Source organism: Otolemur garnettii, unplaced genomic scaffold (assembly GCF_000181295.1).
Source record: "Otolemur garnettii isolate 467f Iridium unplaced genomic scaffold, OtoGar3 scaffold00021, whole genome shotgun sequence".
Lineage (NCBI taxonomy): Eukaryota > Metazoa > Chordata > Mammalia > Primates > Galagidae > Otolemur > Otolemur garnettii.
In genome coordinates, this window is record NW_003852416.1 from 22,319,421 (window position 1) to 22,334,013 (window position 14,593).

Genomic DNA, 14,593 nt, shown 5'->3' on the forward strand with positions numbered 1-14,593 from the left:
ACTTCCTCAGGTGCCAAAATACCAGTTCTAGCTGCATGGCTGGTCATTTATCTTAATACCACAAAACAGTGATAAGCCTAAATCAAGGAGATGAGCCTAAATGCTTCCATCCAAGGGCTATTGTTCCAGATTGACAATGGCTGAAAAGATTCTGCAAGTCATGAACCAGGGGGAATTACAGAAATTAAGGTTTAACATTTGCTATTTTGACACATCTTTCCAAATCAGTAGAATCTCTTACAAATTCCTATACTATATTTGACTACACTTTAAGGGCAAAGAAGTTGGTTAAGAAGCTGACGGGCACTTGGAAATGTGAGAAAGAGAAATTCACTGCTATTTGGGCACCATCTTGTGGCATTATCTGAATACAGCAGCAAAGTTACATGAGGAAAAAAATGGGGGTCTGCAGCCAATTACAAATTGAAAGCTGGTTAGATGCAGTGTTCTGGTACTAAGGCAGACTTGAACTGACCTGGGATTCTCCAGGAAACATCATAAAGGATAACTGACTTGTCTAAAGAAGGAAGGCAGTGTAGTTTTGAAGTAAAGGGGAAATCTAAGGGTAAAGGCAGCCTTCAATGAAAGCAAAATAAACTGGTTCCAGGTTCTAAACAAAAGTGAAGAAACTAGAAAAGTGAATTATTAGAACTCAAGTTTTTCAATAAAGTATGAAACTTATATCATCAAAGTAAAATAAAAAGCTATAAGAAAAATCCAAGAGCGGTAGAAAAATATGATTTGCCTATAATCTACAATTCCAAAATCAGAACAGTTCTGAAGATAACATTTTTTTTTTAAAGCTTAGGGCCAAAACTCACTGATGGTATTGAATCTAACCTGAAAGGATGTAAGGCTATTTACAGTCTTCATAGATCTCATTTAATGTGAATAGTCATACACTTTTGCTACAGAAATATTAATGTGTTTGATCTGGTATTATGAAACATTATTATAAATATATTACCTTACTAAGATTTGAAAAGTTCAGAATTCTGAAGCATTTCCCACCCTAATGCTTTTTAATAAAAGACTATAGAAGTAAATTCTGATGGTAAACCATATGAAAAAACTAGTAAGAGAAGGAAGACAAATTGAGAAGTATAAAGTAACAGTGAAAATGTAAGGCATAAATCTAGAAATGCAGAATGTGAATAGAATAAAGAAACATAGGTTAGAATAGGACTTAAAAATGTCTTCAATGGAAGCTTTGAGAGCTTAAGTGACTTGTCTAAGGTTAATATAATCAGTGAAAGAACTGAAGCTAAAAGCCGCCTCCTTCTTAACAAGCACTGCCATCCTGACATCTGAATATACAATCCAAAAATATCTAAAAAGGAAAGGAAAAAAACTGTGAAAGAATATACTGATAAAAAAAAAAACATGTTTTCTTTTTATTAAAAAGATAGGAAAGCAGGTAATAATTGATATATCACATGAAAGAAGGCTCCCATTAACTTCATCCCCAATAATTAAAAAAGAAAACTAAGTAAAGAGAAAATCCAATAGCAATCATAAGGTCAAGGAACTAAGGGAGAATAGAAAATTTAGCACAAAATGATTAACCTAAAAATAGTCACATAAACTGGCCCAGAAAATGTTCATTCTCCAGTATAAAATATAAATCAACAGAAATGACTGGATCAAATGAACTGATAGAAGCACGGTACAGTTACCAATTCTCACTAGGGAAAAGAAAGCGTTAGATTAAAAAAGGGTCAATTTAGTGTCATGTTTTTAAAAAAAAATAATGAAGAAAAGGGAAATAAATGAAAGACTTTCAAAATTTTCTTCTACACCTCATCACAAAATCCACTTGTGGCCACCAAGAGAGACTAATAATCAACATGCTTTATGAAGAACACATCTGGTGAAACTAATCTAACTGCCTTCTTTTATGAAGTGACAGACCTAATCGAACAAGAATAAGGAAGCTAAGTAACCTCTTAATTTTAGCAAGGTTTTAGACTTTAAGTTTATCAAGTATTTGGATAATCATCAATATACTGAAAAAATATAGTCCAGATCTTGTAAGAGGGCACTTAACTCTGGAGAGCAAAATGTTTATCAATCAAAGCATCAACACAAGGAACTATGTATTGTTTACTTTAGCAATAGTTGGTGACCTGGTCAGTTACTCCTCAGTTATACATTTTTATCTCTGATCTAGGCAAAGAAATTAAGTTTGTTAAACAGTAATTAACACACACACACAAAAAAAAGGTTAAATATTGCATCACAGAAAAAAATTAATCATACTAAAACAAAAGAAAATGTGGTTAGAAATAAAGGGAACTTCAGACATCACAGGGAGAAAAGATAACAAGGAAATACTCTTAAGACCTCGATTATGAATCAGGAATGCAGTGTTATTCTTTAAGGCAAAATAATGGAAAGCCTAAAAAAGATTCCAGAAAGTAAAAACTATGATTGAATTTGTTTTACAGTTGATGAGCTATCTTAATAAAGATGGGAGTTCTATGTTATTAGTGACTTAATTAATCAAACTAGGTGAAAAGATTATTGCTTATTTATACTCTTGCCTTTTAGGCCTATGACCCAAAAGATGGTCTTTTAGAACCAGCCAATTAATCACCTACCCCTAAGGGTAGGATGGAAATAAATTATAAAATTATAGCAGGCACCGAAAATGAGAGGGTAGCTGATTATGAGAGGTAATATCTAGTTCCAATTTTAGATGGGAATGAAGTATATGAATAAGTGGAACATGAGAAATTTTTACACATATTCCTGATTTTGGTCTTAATAATGTGGCTTTATCATTTACTATGAATCACTGATTTAAAATGTGTGATTAAGTGAAAAACAAAGCACTCGAGAATGATCTATAATTTCCTTTCTCATTACTACTATTGATATAATCTGTTATATAAGCCAAAAGATATTTTTCCCATTTTTAGGGACTACATACTAAAGCTTTTTTCCTCCTGACATAGTATACGGTGTTATTTGCTTAAAATGATTGGGGTATTTCCTTCTCAATTCTTCCAAGAGTAGCTTCAATTTCCAAATCACTTTTTAAAAGACTAAGGCATAGTCTTTTAAAAAAAAAAGAATATCAAAGTTTGGTGAAAAATCTAGCAAAAAAGTACTTAACACTCAAAATCATAATTCCAAATTCATTAATTAAAAAGGTTTCATATGCCATGTTTAACTCTGGGTTTTAAAAAGAAATACATGGAGGGCTCGGCACCTATAGTTCAACCGGCTAAGGCGCCAGCCACGTACACCTAAGGTGGCGGGTTCGAATCCCCAGCCCGGGCCCGCCAAACAACAATGATGGCTGCAACCAAAAAATAGCCAGGCGTTATGGCGGGCGCCTGTGGTCCCAGCTACTTGGGAGGTGGAGGCAGGAGACTCACTTGAGCCCAGGAGTTGGAGGTTGCTGTGAGCTGTAATGCCAAGGCACTCTACCCAGGGGGATAGCTTGAGGCTCTGTCTCAAAAAAAAAAAGAAATACATGGAGGACTAAAAGTATTCAGAGAATATCATCCATCACAGCCTTAACATAACACAATATCATCATATGTTACACTGATTAGCTGGAGCTTCGTTCTAATCCACTCAAGCAACAAAAACCTTTCTATAGTTTTTAATTTTAAAATATTTATAACTGAAGAGGAAAAATCATTGCTTAAAATATCTAAAAGAAGTAGACACTTTCTTCCCTACTCACAGCAGATACCCCTACTAGATTGTGAGTCGTAAGGAAAGGAACAAAAATCTTGCCATCCCTCTAGTTCTCCTAAATAAGGAACACAATGTTTTGCACAAGGTAGATGCTCAGTGAATGTCAAATGGAATTGACAGAATAGAGGAATTTTAAAACAAAAGGAATAATGACAAAAAGCATGCATTAGAATTATTAATTAAAGCATATCATTAGATAGTAGATATTGCTACTATCACTAATAAATACAGCAATAGCTAATTCATTATAAGTTTATAGAAACAGAAATAAGAGAGAGTTCCTATGGTTTTTGAAGATGACTAAGTATCTTCCACAGATTATCTGAGCTGATTTCCATTTTATGAATGAGAAAACAGAGGTCTCTGGAGAGTAAGTAATTTGCTCAAGGTGAGACAGTCAGTAAGTGGCAAAGCTAAAATGTGAACCCAGGCAGTCTGATTCCAGAGTCTGTAAGGCTGTCTGTCAACTATGCTATATTGATCTCTCTGCCTCCAGTGGAAAAAGAAAAGATTTAGAACAAAAATATCTTTCACTTAATACCTAAGAAGTATTTTTACTTTCTACAGGAAAAAATAAAATCTTTAAGTGAGAAACCTCGGGCTCTAGGTAGAAAGCTCATGAGTATCTGGCCAATACAGAAAGATTCTAGAAAGAGATACATCAGTAAAGTTTCTAGATGCACTTCGTCAGACATGAAGAATGGGAGCGCTATGGAACATGATAAAGGTGTCCTCCTCTATAATCCATACAGCCTCAGCACCAATGGGCAGAAAGAACTTATCAACATGGGTGTCTATATTCTGTTTTGTTTTTTTTTTGAGACAGAGTCTCACTATGCCACCCTCAGTAGAGTGCCATGGTATCACAGCTCACAGTGACCTCAAACTCTTGGGCCTAAGCGATTCTCTTGCCTCAGTCTCCCAAGTAGCCTGGACTACAGTTGCCTGTCACAACTGTAGTCTGGCTATTTTTTTTGTTGTTGCAGCTGTCATTTTTGTTTAGCTGGCCTGGGCCGGGTTCGAACCCACCAGCCCCGGTGCATGCGGCCAGTGCTCTACTTACTGAGCTATGGATACCGCCCTGGTTCTCTATATTCACAAATAAAGGCCTTCTTTAGAAAAGTAACAGGGTATCTGCTTAGCCAACGGTCTCATTTTTAATTGCATCAGTGAAATGTCCTTTGTATAGCTCGACATTTAAAACAAATACTTCAAGTGGAGCTGCATGCTGATGTGCTTTGGAGAAAGAGAGAAGCATACTCAAATGATGTCCATGTAAAACAACTGCTACAGTATCTGTAGAGATACAGGTGATATTGCACCCAGAGGGAAGCATAATATATTGCAAAAGGAGTCATATCTCTTTTCTATAGATACTACTGTTATTGATCTTTTGAGATAATTGTGGTTATCACACAGAAATCATTTTCCACAGAGATAACCTATGAATAAAGGGTTAACAAGACTGCATGTCCTTCTTTAATCTAGTTCTGTCATGGCCATCTACAAAAACCAGAGGAATCCTTTTCTGTTTCTATAGTCTGTGAGAGGCCTTTGAGTGAACAATGCATTGGGAAAAATCAAAACTGCCTCATTATAATCATTAAGGTTTTGAAAATTAGTTGGGTCTGACTCTAAAACTCTAGCACCTGCCAAGACACACACTGTCACATTTATCTGGCCAGTGCAGCTGAGAGTCTACAAACTGCCTGCTATCACCAAAGCAGAGAGGACAGGAAGTATTAATAGCCTTGTTAGACCAGCAATAAACAAGGAGTTTGAAACTTCAATTCGTTTAATGGAAAAATGAAGCTACTTTTCAGTAAGTGGAATTTTCAGAATAAATTGCCTTCACAGATTCCACAGATTGTGGGCTAGGGCAATGAGACTGTCCAAAGCCTGAAGGCTGATAAAAAGTATTTAATTGCCAAGCAGGAGTCCCAAGCCTTTACATACAATTCAATAGCCTATTAAGGGGAGAGACAGATTTTTAACCTCAACTCCAAACTGTAAGGAAAGAAAAACCCTGCATGTGATCAGTGAAAATATTTCTCTGAGTGCTCTTGGATCCTAGAAAATAATCAGAAACAGGTAAATCTAGATGTGCTCTAATGAAGCCACTCAGGACTCTCTTAAAAAGACAAAAATACCTCCTAAAGTTGTTAACATCGATGTCAGTTGATGGCTTTTCCTTAATTTGTCTTCTTCCTCAGATCCAAACCATTTGACAACATCATGGCAATATCAGGGCAATCACAGCCCAGTAAAACTACAGTAAATGATGTTTTCTTCCTAGAAGACGATTAAGTCGTCACAGGAAAATTTTTCTCAGACTTTAGAGCAAAAACTGTAGAAAAAGCCATGAATGAGGTTAAAAGTACAAATCTATCTCTTGGAAAGCAAAGTAGAAGCATGGATTGGGATGCCTTGGATTGTAGAACAAATCCTGAAATGTCCTCATCCTGATTATAAGGCATGAAAATTTCTACACACTTGGGAAGTTTCTAGAAGTAGAATGACAAAATGGAATGGGCTTCATTCCTTTTTTATTTTTTATATGTACGTTTCAGTGTGAGCTCTAGAGGGACCGGAGAAGCACACTATTCCTTCAACTTACCTCGGGCTTCTTGCAGTTTCTTGAGCTCTGCTTCCCGTTCTGTTTTGCTCTGCTTACTTCGAACCCCAAGGGCACTGATGACTAACCTTCTGGCTAGGGCTGCTGAGGTCTCAGGACGCTCCTTTGCTGGCTGGAGGAACTCTGAAGAGAAGAAAGGGAGGGAGAAAGAGGGAGTAAGAACCGAAAGCACTCCAGCTCCAAGTGATTTAACTCAGTAATTAACATCCAAAATAGACTAACAAGGGCTGCATCAGCAGTAATTAATACAAGCCTGATAGATGATGATCAGAGGAAATTAACATGGCTAAGCACAAACAACCCTGGTTTCATTATCTGCATTAACACAATTTCTTACTGTGACTCTATAAAACGGCTAAACATAGAGGTAAACTAGGTAGGGATGTCATTGCAAACTGGTTGCTGCACTGCCTACAATTAGTATCTCACATTCTCCAAGTGGATACTAAGATGCTATATTTCCAATATGGCTGTTTCTCCTTTCTTTTTTTCCTTAAAAACATACTTCTTTTAACACTAAAAATAAAAATGATATTTCTTTAGAATTCTAGATGTTGTAAAATTGCTGGAAATAAAAATAACACCACTCAACAAGATTATGGGCTCACCAGCATAAGCTCTAGCTTTGGCCTTGGCTGCTCTTGTGGCCTGTGACAAGGGCCGGATCTTCACCATAGTGTGTTTAATACCTAGAGCATCACGAGCTGCAAAGAGGAATAAAGATTAGGAAGCAAAAAACGTGAAGTAGAGAGATACAAAGGGAAATTTAGGGCTAGTGCTCAGAAAGTATTCCTTAGATATTACACTTTTTCCCCCCATAACCAGTGAAAGAGATGGTAAGATCTAGACAATCTGTGAGGAAACTGGCAGTGATTATTTTAGATGAAGGATCAGTAGTAAACTATGGCTCTATGATCAAATCCAGCCAACCATGTGTTTTTGTAAATAAAATTTTATTGAAACAGCCATAACCATTTGTTTTTATATTGTCTATACCCACTTACTTGCTATAATAGCAGAGTCAAGTAATGACAGAGACTAGACGTCCCACAGCCTAACAACTAGTATTTACTATTTTGCCCTTTACAGAGCAAGTTTGCAGACCTGTATTTTAGGTAATTCTGAGAGGAACAAACAATACAACATCTCTAATTCTGAATACCTCTGCATCAGAGCTATTAAGGCTAATAAAATATGTGGGGGGGGGGAAGCCCTAATTAAAAAAAGGCCTAATCATATATTCAGAGAGTAAGTATTACAATTTCTCACTGAATAGGTTAAAGGCTACTTCAAATTCATCTGTCTGGGAGAAGAAAAACCCACAAATATTCTAAAATTTAGTCTCATTAGCTTCTTAAATCTCTACGTATAATTTGTTTATGTACTATCATGACTAACAGGTATGGAAATAACTTAAAAGGAATTAACAATCTCTTCAAATACCTTCAGTGAAAAGGTGAAAAGGCTCAGGGGCACAATACCAAGCATTACAAACCTGTATCTGTCCTATTACCTTTATTAACTGAATAAAATGCCAACTTGCTGGAACAGAAGGGAAACAGGAAAAAGCAGCATGAGAGAATGAACAATAAAAAAGGATCGCTGAACTCTATTGTGTGAGTACCTGTAATTGGACTGGAAAATACTCCTAGTGCGTGTGTATCATCCACCCATTTAATATCAAATCCTTTCTTCCTGCAACAAAAGAAAATAATTTTATTTCCTAAGCTAAAATTTATTTTATGAAACCTTCGAATTGAATCTCATAAAGTATTTCATGAAATAGAAACACTGAACAAGTGCACAGGTGGAATGGGGATAATGACACAAAAAACAGCTTGGAGGACATAAGAAGCCACTGAATTTTAAAAGCAATAATACCACCATAAAGAACTACCCAAGAGTATTTTACATTCTCAGCCATTTTATAGACATCAACCAATTAATCCTCACAAGTCCTTTGGGGCGGTGAAGTATTTAATGCACTATTTACAAGAGATGTTCTTATGGGGAAGAAACAAGAAAGGATGAAAGAGGAGGCAGAAGAAGGGTAGAAGAATATAAGAGAAGGAGGCAGCCAGGGAAGGTGAGCTGGATTTAATGCAAACGTAAACTCTGCCCTTCAGATGAGAGACAGAGAGATAGTAATATGTCATTCAAATTTTTAAAAAGTCAAGTAATGTGGGAAAAGGACAACTATAATCTGAGAGGTTGATCTATTTTTTCTAACTACAGAGAGGTTAAAAAAAGGGAGAGGGACAGAAAAGAACTGTGGCAAAGTCAGAAAAATTAAGGATAAAAAAAATGATAAGTATCAGACCAGATTAGAAAGAATCAAAAGAATGAACATTTAAGTACTAAGAAAACACTTTTATTTTGGAGCACAGCTGTATAATGACCATAAAGAATATCAGGATAATAACATAATAGTTATATTTTTCAACTACAAGCTTAAAACTGCTCATGGACTGAAGGTTCTGCTAACCTGAAACTTTTTATTTTTTTATTTTGAGATACAGTCTTATTTTGTCACCCTCGGCAGAGTGCTATGGTGTCACAGTTCACAGCAACCTCAAACTCTTGGGCTTAAGCAATGCTCTTGTCTCAGCCTCCCAAGTAGCTGGGACTATAGGCACCTACTACAATGCCTGGCTATGTTGTTGCTGTAGTTGTCGTTGTTGTTTAGCAGGCCTGGGCTGGGTTCGAACCCGCCAGCACCGGTGTATGTGGCTGGCACCCTAACCACATAAGGGCGCCAAGCTTTACTCTCTCTTTTTATGAGACAGTCTTGCTCTGTTGCCCCAGTTAGAGTGCAGAGACATGATCATAACTTACTGCAGTTTCAAACTTCTGGGCTCAAGCAAGCCTCCTGCCTCAGCTTCCCAAATAGCTGGGATTACCACCATCCTGGTTAGTGTTTCTTATTTTTTGGAGAGATGTTGCTTTGCTCTTGCTCAGCCTTGTCTCAAACTCCTGATTTCAAGCAATCCTTTTACCTCAGCCTCCCAAAAGTTCACGATTACAGGTTTGAGCCAAGGTGGCTGGCTAGGCCTAACCTCTCTTGAAGATAGGTTCGCTCATCTGTAGAAATGGGAATAGTTATCTTCCTCATAAAGATGTTGGGGAAAGGGAAATGAGATCACTCATGATAAGGTCAAAAACATGGTGTTAAGAATCCGCTAGATGAATGGTGCTGAGTATTTTTATTATTAATAGCAATGTTCATCAAGAAGAATACTAATATAAAGATAATGATTACAATATGAAGTTGACTCTGGTATTTGACTCACAGGTGTTTTTACAGGTTTTTGCATCAAGACCCCCTCCCTTTCTTCTAATTTTTACAACTCACTGTAAAGAAAAAAGACAAGTGTTGAAATATCTCTTCAACATTCATTCAACAAAAAATTCCTTTCAGGGAAAAAAGAATAAGGTAGTCTCTGAAGGTTAAAGAATTTCCTAAATATAAGGATAAATTTGACCATGGTATAAAATCACTATGCAGGTTGGTGATTGTGAAAAGTTAAACAGTAGAAGTCTAAATACAAAAAGGATAGGGAAAGACCTAGCTGGGTTTGGGAAAGTCTTTCAAACTTTGGAATTTCATAATCATTTCAAATTTGGGGAATGTTTTTGAAATTTGGCAGAAAAATGACTTGCAGGTAAGATTTTGAAGAAATAAAGCAAAAGGAAGGAAATAATTCAGATGAATTAACTAATATTCAGGCAATTTTAGATATCAACAAAATGATCCTTGGTTCTAAGAACTGTCATTATTAAAACAATCTAAGGTAGTTCTAATTTGGTATTTAATCTCACTGATTGCTCTTAAAAATCTATTATGAATCTATAGTGAACAGGCCCTGATACATGTACTGGTTCTTAATTGTAATGAATTATACTGAATCACCTATATTATATATTTAAAGTTTATGGTAGAAGAGATTAACTGTCCTCCAGAATCCACCTGCCCCTTCTTTCAATTATAGAATATTCACCCTCAATCAAGTTTAAGTGATTAACAAGTACTTTGCTGCTAGATAGTTTTGTTTGTTACAGAACTTTACATAAAAACAGAACACTTGTCCTTACAAATAAAGTTTTATTTTACAGCCACATTCATTTAATTATTATTTATGGCTATAGCAGAGTTGTCTAAAATACTTAATATCTGGTCTTTTAAGAAAAAGTTAGGAGCTTGGTGCCCATAGCTCAGTGAGTAGGGCATCAGCCACATACACGGAGGAGCCCGGCCCAGGCCTGCTAAACAACGACAACTGCAACCAAAAAAAATAGGTGGGCGCTGTGGCGGGCGCCTGTAGTCCCAGCTACTCAGGAGGCTGAGGCAAGAGAATTGCTTAAGCCCAAGAGTTTGAGGTTGCTGTGAGCTGTGATGCCATAGCACTCTACCAAGGATGACATAGTGAGATTACCAAGGACGACATAGTGAGACTCTGCCTCAAGAAAAAAAAAAAAAAGAAAGGAAAAAAAAAGTTAGGGGCTATACCCTAACTGACACAGAATCTTACAAATTAAAGACGTATATGAAGTGAATTTTAAATTTAAATTTGTTACATTACACAAAAGATCTATTTCATTTGTAACATCAGGAAATATTAAAGTCTAATCAATTCTTCATGATACTTTCTTTTAGACCTTGAAAATATCTTTTACTAGTAACTTTCTTTCTGGATTACCTTTGTATTACTGAAGCTAGAATACAGAGATATACTTCTGACTCTTTTATCTTCAATATACTTATCAATTATATACATACCACAAGTTAGTGTAATTGTTCTCAAGCTCACTTGAATCGGTTTGACTTCATATTTTGACTATGTGATTTAATTAAATAAAATGAAATTAATGAAATATGAGTGTAAAAAAGAGTAATTGTATCTATAAAGAACTTGGACAAGGCGAGGTTAGTGGCTCGTGCCTGTAATCCTAGCAGTTTGGGAGGCTTAGGTGGGAGGATCTCTTGAAGCCAAGCATCAAGATCTGCCTGGGTAACTCAGCAAGACCTCCATCTCTACAAAAAAAAATAAGAAAAATTAGCCAGGTGTGGTAGTGTGCTCCTATAGTCCCAGCTACTTGGGAGACTGAGGCAGGAAGGTTGTTTCAGTCCGGGAACTGGAGGTTACCATGAGCTATGATGATGTCATTCCGCTCTAGCCCGAGGAACAGAATGAGACCCTGTCTTAAACACAAACAAAAACACACACGACCCCTCCCCTGCAAAAAAAAACCTTAGTCAAATGCTTTGGAAGACTAGAGAAAAATAAAGTCACTAAAATTACTCCCTTCCCCCCAAAACCTATTATCAATTATGTTTGGGTAAAACACCTAAAATACAGAGAAACATTTTAGCCTATAAGTAATACGTGCTCAGTTGACCCTAAAGGTATGTTAATATTCTTACTCTGCTTTAAAGAAATGACACTAAATTGCAGATGAGGTATCAGAAGGGTGACTTACAACAATTCTTCTATCAATATACCAATACATAAAAAGTAGTATGTAGGGAGGGAGTCTGGCACCACATCAAAAAACCGACAAGCGAATAGACATCTGTGTGTGTAAAAATAGCTGAGACATCCAAGAATTTTTAAATCATTCTCCATTTCACTATTTCTGAGTGACCAGAAAAACATCCAATCAATCATTTAAGTTAAGAGTGTTTCTGAACTATTGTATACCCTCTCCGGAAAAACCCTTCGTTCAGTGTAGGCCTCCATTCCTATAAATAAAATTCCAAGGAAAACTACAGATTACAGTAAAAAATAAATAAATCCCCCAAAAGCAAGTCATTGAAAGCAAGAATTTACAGAAACAAAAGAAAACATACCAGAGAATATAATAGAAGGACTATGTTTAAAATACTTAAAGTATTAAAATATCTTAAAAAATATTTGAGAAACTGTAAAAAATGACCATGAAAAATTTGCAAAAGGAAAAAAGAACTTTGGAAAATAACTGTTCAGAATATAAGAGACAAATAGATGGAATATATGAAAAGACAGGTACCATGAGTACTAAATGAAAAGGTCTAAGATACATCTAATAGACATGTTAAAGGAAGTGAAAGTGAGACTGTAGTAAAGGCTACATACAGAGAGATAATATGTGAGAGGCTCCCCCAAATCCACAGATTTAATAAACCCAAATAATCTCAAGCAGAACTTTGAAAAAAAATTCAGAAAGCCCACAGCACAGTGAAAATACCAAAGACAAAGAGAAATCCTTAATAGTATCCAAAGAGAAAAGACAAAATATATTCAAAAAGGATAGCTATTAGACTATCAGCTGACTTCTCATCCAGAGAGACCCAGAAGACAGCAGAATAGTATCAAGTTTGTGAGACAAAAATAACTGCCAACTTAGAATTTATACTCAGCAAAAATGTCCTTCAAGAATAAAGCTAAAATAGTCATTAAAAAAAACGTGAGTTTGTTACTACCAGACCATCACTTCATTAAATTCTAAAGACTATGCCCCCTACAGGATAAAACTGATTTCAGCTGGGAAGGTATGAGATGTAAAAAAGCATAAACACATAAAGTGGGTAAATCTGAACACTGAATACATTAAACAATAATAATATCAAATGGAGTTTAAAAGAAAAAAAAAGGATCAAACAGTCACAATAACAGGTAAGTTGGAGGAGAGAGAGATGGGGAATAAAATTAAAAGCCCCTATATTGTTTAGAAAGAGGATAACAATTTTAACTTTAGATATTGATAAGTTAAACATGCATTCTCTAATTTCTAGTATAACAACCACCAAAGAACAGAAACACAGTATCACCACCACCCCCAAATCTAATGAGAAAAAAATACTAAAACAATCCAAAGGAAGGCCAGAGAAAAAGGATGGGACAAGTAAACACATATACACACACAGATGGCAGGAAATCTGACAATATATTATACAAATATAGCAATAATTATAAATATAAAAGGACTAAAGGTACTATGAAGTCACCACTGATGACAGTCTTCCTAAATACTAAAATGGGGTCTAAAAAGGCTATCTGGCATTTTTAAGGAACTTAGATGATTTTTCAAAAGACATTTTTCCAAAACTTCATCCTACCTTCCCTAACATCCTCAACCATTTGCATACTTACTGATAACTGCAGAAAACCCGCAGAAGGTCTTCAGTACGAAATTCTTGGGGGAAGTCATAAATTTCAATGACATGTGGGAATTCACAGTCACTGAGGTCAATATCAGGGACGTCGTGGTTGTAATAATCAAATCTAGGTTCCTGGATGTTTTCTCTGTTCTTTACATTCCCTGATAACTAGGGAGGAAGAAACACATAGTGATTGTTATATCAAACCTGGGCGTTATAAATGTTATTCCATATATAAACAATCCTCTGTCTCAAAGCACCCATTCCTTGACCTTTGCATTGTCACTATATAAATTCTGTTCATGGAGATAACTGTTCACCCAATTTATATTATACAAATAGAATACTTGAAAAGGTGTTGAAATTTCAGCAGACAGGCCATGTATGAAACTTGGAAACTGAATCTCAGATAATAGCTGAAGAGATAAATTAATATCATTTGTTTTAACTGAGTTTATTGATCAGGCTCATATCATAATTTCTTTTCTGGAAGTGAACAAAAACAAGCAAAATGTCAACAAAAAAATCAAAAAATTTTCTTTTTTGTTGACCATATTAAAGGGTGTAGTGATAGCTTAAAAAAGGAATTTTTTAAGACAAATGTAAAGTGGAACAAGTAATTATATTTAATGTCCCTACCATGACAGCTATCTTAAAGAATTCCCATATGGTAGGCTAGTGAAGGAATTAATAAAGGAAGTAATAAAAAATACTTAAAATTCTACATCCTATAAAAAAGCTGAAGGCTATTAACAACTTCGCACTGGAAGCAGGAGAAAGGAAAGTGGAAAGTAGCAGCTAAACTATGACAATCATTTGTCATTCACTAGTTATAAAACCTAGATGCTACTACTGAACACTCAAAGCCACCGTACCCTTATAGCATCTTTCTCTTTCCCTTTCTGTTAAATCAAAAGTCCAACTAGATCCCTTAGAATTTTCTCTCTTTTATAATATGCCTCTTTCCCCATGAAATGAGGAAAATAAGAATCTGAAATGCCAACACCAAGGATATATCTTCTTAAAGAAGAAAAAAATGGATTTAAGCTTTATATATACCAACAATAGTCAAGCTGAAAAAACAGTCAAGGACTCTATTCTGTTCACAG

The 14,593-nt window shown here is 35.6% G+C and overlaps 1 protein-coding gene across 2 annotated transcripts in view; it reads right to left on the minus strand.

Annotated features, from left to right (window-relative positions):
* R3HCC1L (R3H domain and coiled-coil containing 1 like) overlaps positions 1-14,593 on the minus strand; it is a 28,867-nt gene that overhangs the window by 1,560 nt on the left and 12,714 nt on the right. Inside the window, exons 2-5 of one of the 2 annotated variants that reach the window (XM_003787283.2) lie at positions 13,477-13,652; positions 7,971-8,041; positions 6,955-7,050; positions 6,329-6,469 (exon numbers count right to left, since the gene is read on the minus strand). In XM_003787283.2, coding sequence (XP_003787331.1) covers positions 6,329-6,469; positions 6,955-7,050; positions 7,971-8,041; positions 13,477-13,652 — 484 coding nt within the window. The remainder of the gene's footprint in view (positions 1-6,328; positions 6,470-6,954; positions 7,051-7,970; positions 8,042-13,476; positions 13,653-14,593) is intronic. The other variant, XM_023511783.1, reaches the window with a different exon arrangement.